General features: G+C 41.1%; 1 protein-coding gene across 17 annotated transcripts in view; it reads left to right on the top strand.

The window, feature by feature from the left end:
- The window catches only part of capn3a (calpain 3a, (p94)), a 148,203-nt gene that overhangs the window by 99,243 nt on the left and 37,369 nt on the right, over positions 1 to 11,591 (top strand). For 12 of the 17 annotated variants that reach the window (XM_043698276.1, XM_043698278.1, XM_043698275.1 and 9 more), the window contains 4 exons: positions 4,037 to 4,174; positions 7,061 to 7,144; positions 7,728 to 7,813; positions 9,080 to 9,157. In XM_043698276.1, the coding sequence (XP_043554211.1) occupies positions 4,037 to 4,174; positions 7,061 to 7,144; positions 7,728 to 7,813; positions 9,080 to 9,157 (386 nt within the window). Of the gene's footprint in view, positions 1 to 4,036; positions 4,175 to 6,024; positions 6,065 to 7,060; positions 7,145 to 7,727; positions 7,814 to 9,079; positions 9,158 to 11,591 lie in introns of those variants that run through there. The other 5 variants (XM_043698282.1, XM_043698281.1, XM_043698289.1 and 2 more) reach the window with 2 other exon arrangements.

The raw sequence follows: 11,591 nt of genomic DNA, 5'->3' as shown, positions 1-11,591 counted from the left end.
CCTTAAATCTGTGCCATGTAGTTTTGACTCCACCTACCATGGGGAAATGTTCTTGATTATTCATCCTATCCATGCCCTTTAGCTTCTCTGCCATTTTACTATTGCCATTATAAGTTCTCCTGATTCTGCCTGGAAGTTTTTTTTGACAAAAGTTTCCTTTTATGAACCCATAGAAGTTTTTACAGTCCATTTTTTGTTTATTTGCTAGATTGCATTCACTCTCTATTCTCTCTTAATCAGTTTCCTTGCCCTCCTTTGCTGTATTCTAAAACCTCCCAATCCTTTGAATTACTGCTATATTTTGGAAACTGTATATCTTTTCTCTTCTTTTGGTCTTATGCGATCTTGAACTTACTCTGTTAGTCACTGTTGATCCTTTGGAATTTTTGCACCTTGATGGAATGTATAGTTACTGTAAGTTATGTAATGATTTTTTAAAGGTTATTCTGTTGCCTCAGGACAGTCATGCCTTCTAATATATTTTCCCAAACCACCCTAGTCAATTTGTGCCTCATGCCTTCAGCTTTCCCTTATTTAAATTTCACACCCCTGTTTCAGAATAAACTAGCTCATTTTGAAACATAATGTAGAATTATATCATATTGTGATCACTCATCCCTAAAGGTTCTTTTACAACAAGATTGTTAATTATCCCTTTTCTCATTCAGTAATGTTTGATACAAAATACCAAGTCTACTAGTTGGCACCTCAATATATTGCTCTGGAAAACCTCCAGACACCCATCTTCCACAGCTTTAGTGCTCAGTTGGTTTACGCAGTCTATGTGCAAATTGAAATTACCCATGATAACAGTGCTGCCCATGCCAAGTGCTTCTCTTATCTCCTGAGTAATACCATGCCCCATATTACCACTACTATTTGGTGGCCTATGAATAACTCCAGTCAATGTGCTGTCCCTTCCTGCACCTTAATTCAAGCCAAATACATCGTACGCATTGTTCTTCTGACCTGAGATCATCCCTTCCTAATGTACCAATGTACTTATTATCATTTCAACTTCACCTTTTCTTTCTTGTCCATCTTTCCTAAATGTGGAATATTTTTGAATATTCAGTTCAAAGTCCTGGTCACCATGCAGCCATATCTCAGTAATGGCAATTAGATCATAACCATGTATTTCTAGATCATCTGTGCCTCTCGATCATCTACCTTGTAGTGAATGTTGTGCGCATTTAGGTAGAGTGCCCTTAACTCTGTCTTTTTGACATCATTCTGCCTTTGAAATGTACTCAATACTTAGCTTCCTTTTTTCTGTCTTCTGGTCTCTGTTTTACAACTTCCTGTTGCCAACTTTACTTCGTTCCAATTTCATGTTTCCTGACAAGCTATTTTAAACTCACCCCAATAGTACCAGCAAATCTCACTGTAAGCTTATTTGCCCCAGTCCTCTTAAGGTGTAACCCATCCAGCTTGTCCAGGTCCTACCTGCCCAGAATTGGCCCCAGTCTTCAGAAATCCAAGGCCTTCTCTCTTATATCAGTTCTCCCACCATGTATTCATTCAGACAATCCTCCTGTTCTTAAATTGACAGGGAGGTGGCACTAGGAGCAACCCTGAGATAAATGCTCTGCAGTACCTCATTTTACATTTCCTTCCTAACTCCCTGAAAAATGTCTTCAGGATCTCATCCTTTTTCATGCTTATATCATTGGTACCAATGTGGACCATGACTTTTGGGTGATCTGCTTCCCCCAAAAGGATGTCTTACAATCCAGATATCCTTGAAATTGGCACCAGAAGGCAACACTCCATTCCGGAGTCACATTTTCTGCCACAGAAACACCTGTCTGATCCCCTGACTATGAAGATCCAAAAATGTTTGCTCTTCCATTCTGCTGTCTCCTCCCTTTTACAGCGGAGTTGCCCATGGTGCCATGGACTTAGATCTGGCTGCATTTCCCTGAGGAAATATCATTTAGCAAGCATGGTAAAGTCAGGGGACACTGCACTACCTTGCCTGATTCTCTTAAACTGCCTAGTAATCACCCATCCCCCCTCTCCACATATGCTTCTAATCTGCAATGTGACCACCTCCCTACAGGTACAAGTGTCTCCAGCCATTGCTCAGATTCCAAAACTAGGAGTTCAAGCCTGTGCACCTGGTGACATTTCCTGTAGGTGTGTTTGTCTGGGACATATATGTCTTTGATTTCACACATCCCTTAGGATATATACTTCACTTAGTCCTCTGATATGCCATCCTGTAATTCTAAAATCTATTTGTTACCCATAGAATAAGTGTGAATTTACTATAAAAACCTGACAAAGTATTTCTCAGAGAAACTGAAAACATTTCTTGAGAATAACGACAAACTAAATGCTAACTTTCACTTTAAAGATCTGAAATACTAATCAACCTACTACCAATCACCATCTTTCTCTGCACTTGTGACATCATGCTGTGATTATTTGCTGTGTCAGTAGTCCTCTTGATCCACTCCTCATTCTTCTACAGCTCACCTTTTACTCTGGAACTTTATTTCTTGCAGTAAATCTTAATTTAAAAATGTCTTACCCCTTCTGCTCCGAATTCCCTCATTGACCCAATTCTAAGTTACTCATTTGGTTTCTGTCTCACTGCAGTGAAGTCTTCCTTGCTATGACTATGTGGCTTGCCATCATCTTTCTCTTTGAATCTTATGCTTCAGACAGTGAAACATTCTGTGTTTATGTACGGGAAGACCTTGTCAAGATTCAGGCTTGAGCAGTTAAACATATGTAACATTTGTGTCAGTCAATTTGCATTTCTATCATGAGAGAACCTAACCACCTGTTCTTATACTCAAAGGCATTAACATCACTTAAACTCCTACTGTGAACATTTTGGGGGTTACCATTGACCAGAGATATATACACTGTAAATGGGATGCATTTGGCAGGGATCTTTCCCTCCGGGACACTTTAGTCCATTCCACAGCCACCAACACCAACCCATTACCTCAATCCCACACCCCCTCCCCCACAGCTCCACAGCACCTTCCCATGTAACACTTGCCTCTTCACTTTATCCCTGCTTACCGTTCAAGTGCCAAAACAGTCTTTCCAGATGAAACAGCATTTCACCTGTAACCCCTCCAATCTGTGTATTGTATTCGCTGCATCCAATGGGGCCTACTCTACATTGGAGAAACCAAACACAAGTGACTGCTTTGCGGAACACCTCCAGTCTGTGCACAAGCAGGACCCCAATGTTCCAGTAGCCGGTTATTTTAACACAGTCTCCTGCTTGCATGCCCACATGACTGTCTTCAGCTTGCTGCAATGTACCAGTGAAACACAGCACAAACTGGAGGAACAACATCTCATCTTCAGACTGGGAACTTTGCAGACTTCCCCACTTAACACGAGTTCAACATCTTTAAATTGTGAACCATTTCTTTCTTTTAGCTTGTTAACATGTCCTCCCCTCCCCCGCCCCACTTCCCATCCTTTGAAGCCTGGCAGGAGACATACCATTATTCTGCCATTCTCACATTCTGATCTCTTAATGTAAACTACTAACATCTTTTCTCCACCAGCACCCTACACCTACTTCCCCCACCACCACTCCCCCAAACTATTGCATAAATGTTGTCCCTCCACACTTCGCTTCACCTCTGATGAAGAGTCACCTGGACTTAAAACATTAGTTTGCTCTCGCTCCATGGATGCTCCCTGACCTGCTGTGATTTCCAGCATTTGTTGTTTTCTGGACATCAGAATGTTGACTTTGCTACTGACGTCCACATTCCATGAAAGAAAAGTAAATATTACTGCCCAGACGTTCTGGGTTTGTTATAGTAACTAAAAAAAAACCTATCTGTACTGGTTTATCCATTTCAAATCAGTTATCTTTCCTTTACATTGTTATTTTTATCTCTCATGCTGTTATGTGCTTTTCTTTCACATATTGTCTCACTCTCTCTATCATTCTTTTGCTTTTTGTATCTCTCTCTCCCATCTCTGTCTGTCTCCTGTTGTTTTTCCCGCTTTCTCCGTTCCTTACCGCTCATTGTGGTGCTGTCTGATATTCCAGGAAAGTATATTTCATGGGACTGGTTTTATGCAAAAAGCACAGATCCAAAGGTTTCTGTCTCGCTGTTTAGTCGCTGCAGATGGACCTAAGGCCAAAGTTGATGATCAGATCAAGAATTTTGATGACTTTCCTGTCAGGGTTTGTATGGCAATTGAGGCAATTGTGATTTGAATTAATTAATTATTATACGTACAATGCATTTGTTTAATTGGCATGACTAACATTGCTGTAAGGCTCTTGTGGCGCAGTAGTAAAGTCTGGGCCAGAATGTCCAGGTTCGAGCTCTATATGCCCTCGATGTATGTCGTAAGAGTCGAAGCAGGTTGATTAAAATAATTGACTAATTTTCCTGAATGACCAGAAACCCAGGACAGTTAAACAGTGAGTAAATCTACATGATTGAATATGAAGTCATATAATAACATAGTTAATCTTACCCTAATGAATAAATAGGAACTTTACAGTTACACAGTGAGTTACCCTTACCCGAATAAACGAGATAAGTTTCTTCTAGAGTTGTCCAAATCTGGTGATATAATTTTTGCAGAAGTTTGGTGGAACCTCAGAGAAGTGTTGCAACTATGTTTGGAACTTGGGGGAATCCTTGTGAATATTTTATTCCAAGAACCCCACGATGTTACAGAGTAAGCATCATCACTACTGCTTACATCTCAACTCTGGTTATGCCTAAAATATTTGATTTACAAATTTGCGAAACTAGTATTCCTGACTAGGTCTTGATTGCATAGTTAGACGAAGGTAGTAGCATTTCAAATCACTGTGAATTTTATGAAAGGGAGCATTCTGAGTTGGAATGCTGAAATACTGTGCTGATGCTGATTGACGTACATTCGATTGGTGTCTGATGAATCCAAATTAAAAGTGTTTTTTCTAACTCGCATAGGACAATAGAACCCCTTTATTCCTGTCAGCCTAGCATTATTTTGCACCCATTTTGAATGTGTGTTTCTCATGACTGGGCTTAGAGCAACTACAAGAAGCATGACAGCAGAAGCCTCCAACTCTGTCAGATAGCAGCTTGAGTTCTGTGCTGTCCTGAGCTAATCTGGCAGAGTGCATATGCACACCACTATGCCTCACTGGCATAATACTGGGTAGTTTACCAGAAATCAAGCCCCTTACAGTTGTCACAAAAGTTTAAGATTTTACAAAGTGTGCAGAACTCTCCAATTTACCCATGTTCTACATCCACATTGACAGAAAACATGGACCAGGTTTCTGTACTTAACAAGCATTACTATTTATTCTAATTATAGGTAAACAATTATGAACTGTTAATTAAAACTATAACCCCCTTATAAATGTCCCTTCTACACACATACAAACTGAAGAATGGGTGTTATGGGTGGAGGGAAAGCCTGGGAACACATTTCCATTGTCCCTGTCCACAGAGTCTGCTGAGATTATCCATTCTCAGGACTTTCTTTGCAGGAGACACAGAAGAGTTGGCTCACAGCTGTAAAGTCTCTGACTTACTGGCTAAAAAGTTTCCAGCAACTGCTGAGAGAAAATAAACTGGCTATCTTCAGGCTTCATGATGTTTTTATTGCAGTGAAAAGGACAGCTCCTTCCGTTTAGAAGGTCAGATGGCCTCTCCCAAACACACTCATCTCCAAGATGTTCTGCTACCTGGGAGCCAATCATATAACCGTTAGAAGGCAAAAGTTCTTTGTCGTTGATAACTGTTCACCAGTCCACAGACCAATCAGCTACTTGGTGGCTGAAGCTTCATTTGTACACACCCCTTGGCTCTAGACTTTCCCACTATTTGAACAAGCAGCTGTACAACTAATGCTTACAATGCATTTCAGGTTGCTTGCTTCAACAGTCCTTGCCTTCTAAAACAGTCATTTTCCCATTTCAGTCTACAATAAAAAATACAGAAAAATGAAAAGATAAGGTCCTTGCATAACCAAAATACAGCTAAAGATGCTAATGTGATGCTGTTTGTATCTATCTGTACCTAGTTGCCATTTTACAGCTCACAGCTGTCCTGAAATGTTTGTGGTAAGTTTAAACTCTATCAGCCATTCGATTAAAGTGCTTGTTATAAAATAGGAATTTGAGAGAGATGGTATGGTGGATAGTAGGGTGATGAGCATGCATTCCCTGAATCTCCTGCTGAAGAATGGGAATACCTGCATGTCAGCACAAGGCTTGTTGCTTTTTGCATGCAGTCAGTTTGGCGCAAATCACTGAGTTTCTGTGAGGCTGTGTCTGAGTACTGTGCGCTCACACAGCAGATCAGTGCAGACAAATGATTAGTTTGAGCTTGTTTCCTACAGCACAGGGTGTGGAAGTTTAGCAGTGGGTGGGGCATGGGGGTTGCGGAACTAGGTGGGGATAGAGAAAAATGTTTTCCCCTCCACTTTCCTTCTGCTTCCATGCATGTTGTTGATTCACATTGCGATATAAGTCATTGGATGTTGGTAGCTGGGAGACAGGTCTAACAGTATTAGCAGTTAGGGTATGGGTGTTTGAGCCTTGACTGCTGTCCAGGAATTTGCCTCGGTGATTGTTTTATATTTGAACCTAGACTGTGAACGATGACTAGTTGTTAAGCGGCTGGAATATTTCAAACCTGCTCATTCCTTTCCTGACTTAATACATATCATTGTCAAGTCACATTGAAAGTCAGGAAAACTGACGAACATTTCCTGTTATCAACTCGGGCTCAGAGAATAAAAGGGAGTAGCTTGATCTGTCACAGTTGACATTATCTCACAGTATCAGGCAAGGAGCAAAATACCAGCTCTCCTGGCATGGTACACTTAACAACTTGTTGGATAAGCTCCTTGGGGAGTTGGGGTACTGGGGAGGAAGGAAACCCAATCTTGATAAGAATAGGCAGCTTTGACTGGATTTCTATCATAACCTAGAAATGACGCAGGGGAGCAATGAGCTGTGTCGCAGTGCAGAAAGATTATATTACCCTTTCTCTGAGGAAGCTAGGTGTTAGTGCCACACCAGAGCACAGTCTGACTGACTCTCCTGTTTTCACAGTCTTTTGTACCTCAACAGTTTGAAACACGAACAGCCAGCGGTTTGGTCAGAGGACACGCCTATTCTGTAACCAATGTGGATGAAGTAAGTTTTCAAACTTTCAGTCATTTGACATGAAAATTAGCAGAATATATATCATAGGAAGGTTCACACAAGGGTAGTAGGAGAAGACGACCATGGAATGATTTGTGAGGGAATTCCAGAGACACACAGGAAGTGACTGAAGGGAGTCACTGGGTACAGAGAGTGAAATGGGGGATACTCAAATAACAGGGAGTGATTATAGGGAATATTGTGGTGCAGGAATGGTTGAAGGATGCATTGAATTGTGAAAAGTGACATACAGGAATAGTGGGGTTACAGAGAGTGATTACAGGGGATATTGTGGTACATGGAGTAATTGAGGGAAATCATATATTGGAACACATTCAGTGCTTACGTCAGGATACCGGAGTGCAGAGATTAATGGTGAGGGAATGCTAGGATGCAGGAAAAAAATAACAACGGAATATAGGGATACAGCAAAGGATTACTAGTGGTCCACTGGGTTAAAGAGATTGATTAGAGAGGAAATGGCTACAGTGTACAATGCAGGTTTGTATGTTTATATTTATTCATCTGTGTTTGTCTCTGGTTTTTCTTCCATAAACAACAATTTTGCCAACAGGTCACTTATAAGGGTCAGAATGTGAAGTTGCTGCGTTTGAGGAATCCATGGGGAGCTGTGGAGTGGAATGGATCCTGGAGTGATAAGTATATATTTTCTTTGAAGTCATTCAGAAAAATGCTACTTTGGACTTTTGCTTCGGATTGCCTTTATCTTCTCCAGCTCCAGATATACTTTTGTCTCTCCACACCTTTTAGCCCCCATCCCCTTCATCTTCGGTGATTTGAGTTATCTTAGACCTACTTTCAGGATCTTCCTCCCTAAAGTCGTGCATGTTACAACTTTACTCCATAATTGTAAATCCTCCCTTAAAAAACACCATCTCTCCTCTTTTCCTATCACTCATTCAAGGGTTTAACAGTTCCTAGAATTTGCAGTGGTTATTAAGCTTAAGTGAATCAGAATTCTGCAACTTTTAATAGCTTTTTCAGAGGGTTTGATATACTGGGGATTTGTGGAAGTTTCAATTTCCATGGCAATTCTCACAATGTCAACTGCTTCAGGGAGTCTACAGGGTTCTGACGCAAAATTCTAGTCTGCACTTCTCCACAAATTATCTGACCATTGGAATATCTGGTAAAAATTGAAGGTCTTGCCAAAGTGCTGTACAACACATATGGTACTCCTGTTCTTCCAGGCTGGGATAGATATAGAAGAGCTAAATTGAGAGCTGCAATTGATTCAGCAACACAACCTATTCAAAAGATCTATATAACATGCAGTTTTGAGTAATAATTAAACAGGACTTGATATTTTTATTGGATTTGAAATTAATATTGAACAAGATTTGAAAATATCCATCAATTTAAAATAATCTGAAAGTATCTATTAGTATTAGCTAAAGAAATCCTGCTAGTATATGTGAGTACAATGTACTGTATTTGGAGTATCTGTGATTAATACTCAAAACTAGATAATGCAGCGTGTGCTTTTTGACCTCAGATCATGTCAGAAAAAATATTCAAAACAAATAACTCTTTTGAGTAGTATTGGTAACATAACATTACAAATCCTATTTGTAGGGCAGTAGTGATTTGTTTTTGCCACTATATTTGCCATTATATCCCTTGACTAGGGAAGGGAAAGGCTGTCAAGTGCCTATTACGTATGCTGAAAAATCCAGGTGTGTCCTATTTGGAGAAAGCCATGGTCTGGCTCATCAATAATGCTCCTTCTTGGTTTTGAAGCAATCACCGTCAGTCCATGAATGATATTTGCCCAGAATTAACATGGAACGTGCAACATTACATGGCAGCTCCTAGTTCCCATTTCAACAGCGTGCGGTGGACACGGTGATTTCTTGAGATTATGGCTTTTCCCAGCTTGATGATCGAATTTCTTTTCTGTTCCAGGGCCCGGGAGTGGTCTGAGATTGAGAAGACACAAAAGCAACGACTTCAGCATCAAATGAAAGAAGATGGAGAGTTCTGGTGAGGATAAAACCATTTAATTTAAAAGGCAGAGCTTTGCTCCTAACAGGACAAGAAGTGATTGCCATTTTTGTTTACATGTCAGGAACTGCCATGCACCCAATCACAATGCAAGCTATAAGTATGTGAGCTGAGCACAATTCCCACGTGCAATAATACAATAGACAGATTATTCTCAGCAGTTTGCCTGATCAGCTGCTGATGTTACACCAATGCATACAAAAGATTTGTATTATGGAACAAGTGCTGAGACCCTATTAGGATATGTATATAATACGTACATACAATATATCACAATATATTTTGATCATTAGACTATTTTATGCATTATGTGCATTTGTTGGGGCATCCACCTTCAGCTTGTATATTGTACTGTTATGCATCATGTGTGGCAGACATTGCTGAACAAAGAGAACCGAGGGACAGCTTACCTGTGTAGACAATAATGTGACATATTGGAGGTCAGTCTTTAATAGATGTAGTATATGGCACAATTTGTATTTTAAAGGCAGCACAGAATGGCTGAACATGCAGCATCTGAAGACCTCTCCATAAATGACACGCTAAGGAGATTGGCCAAGGTCACTGATACAAGCAAGTAGTGAAATTATGACTTTGAAAATGTGAGTGTCACTGCCATCTCTTTAAGTCCTGTGTGGCCAAGTCCACTCCACTTGGTCTTCTAGAGGGTAGAGGACATAGTGAATGATACAGCTCCAGAGGTCAAGACACAGAGTAGGCAAAGGTTTGCAAACAAGGAAATGGTGGTCAGGTAGATGCTTGTGATCAAAACAGTCTATTTATGGCCAACAAGAACTGTCATGAAATCTCTAATTTCCTCCTCATATTCCTCCCTATCATCCCCATCAGAGGCAAATTTTCTTCCATTTATAGTGCCATGTTATGCAAGTTACAGCTGACAATGTCAATCCTGAACATCTCTGTGGCACATATTGTAAATCTGTGCAGACTGCTAAAGGCATCAGACTCACATTTTGAACAATATTATGTTCTGGTCTGTGATTTCCCTTGTCAATCCTTCTACTGAATTGTAATTCAACTTTGCAAGGCTATGGGGATAACCCATTGGTATCATGAGCCACTCTGAAGGAATAGTTTTTGTCACAAGATCCAACCTTACACATGGACAGAGACCTTAATTAGATGTGACAGTTGGGATTTCCTTAAAATCATGAGAACACCTTGGGAAATAAACATACCTTGCATAATTCTTTTCTAGTGGTTACAGATAACTTGAACCATAAGGGAGTGATACGCATTCTGATTTACAATTACAGATGGCTGTTATCAATATAAACCATATAATAATCCTGAGGCTAACTGCTGTTATGGTCTGGCCCTCAGAGTGTGTTGTGAATCAAATTGTATTGATTAGAGCTGAAAATGTGTTGCTGGAAAAGCACAGCAGGTCAGGCAGCATCCAAGGAGCAGGAGAATCGACGTTTCGGGCATGTGCCCTTTTTCAGGGCTCATGCCCAAAACGTCGATTCTCCTGCTCCTTGGATGCTGCCTGACCTGCTGTGCTTTTCCAGCAACACATTTTCAGCTCTGATCTCCAGCATCTGCAGTCTTCACTTTCTCCTTGTATTGATTAGAACCAGGTTCGCCAGGGGGATTTCATTGGGTATGAGTTCCCTGATTGAGGCTGTTAACCTGGGCCAGTTAGGGAGTCCTGGCTGACAGATATAAACAGGAGTCTCTCGCTGCCCTCCCTTTCACTGTTTGATCACACAGCATTACCCTTTGATGTGAAGGGCACTGCTTGTCACTGGTCACTTGGGTGTTTCTTTTCTTCCTGGTGGTGGAAATCGAATAAAGGTTTGTGCACCTTGTGTCTTTCTCTGTGTCTCACACCTGCACACACAACATGGGTGCTGGGGGAAAAAAATAAGCACTACCACAGTTAAGTGGTAGTGTGGGGGTAAAAAAGAAAAAGAAAAGAGAAGAAAAAGAACAAAAAAAAAGAGTCTCAGAGATTCTCCTCACTCGAGGGACTGGCTCTGAGCTTGCTGGTCAGAGCCCACATACTGTGCACGTGTAAGTTAAGGATGACTTGGTAATGGGATACTAGCCTCCGTGGAGTTATTTCACAAATAAATTCATTGGCCCCTCTCAACCTATGTGTTGCAGCCTTGGAGATTAGATTAGATTAGATTACTTACAGTGTGGAAACAGGCCCTTCGCCCCAACAAATCCACACCGCCCCGCCGAAGCGCAACCCACCCATACCCCTACCCCTACATTTAACCCTTACCTTACACTACGGGCAATTTAGCATGGCCAATTCACCTGACCTGCACATCTTTTGGATTGTGGGAGGAAACCGGAGCACCCGGAGGAAACCCACGCAGACACGGGGCGACTGACTGTGTGGAGTTTGCACATTCTCCCCGTGTCTGCGTGGGTTTCCTCC

The sequence above is a fragment of the Chiloscyllium plagiosum genome, chromosome 10 (genome assembly GCF_004010195.1).
Source record: "Chiloscyllium plagiosum isolate BGI_BamShark_2017 chromosome 10, ASM401019v2, whole genome shotgun sequence".
Classification (NCBI taxonomy): Eukaryota; Metazoa; Chordata; class Chondrichthyes; order Orectolobiformes; family Hemiscylliidae; genus Chiloscyllium; species Chiloscyllium plagiosum.
This window is presented reverse-complemented; position numbering and strand designations above follow the sequence as displayed.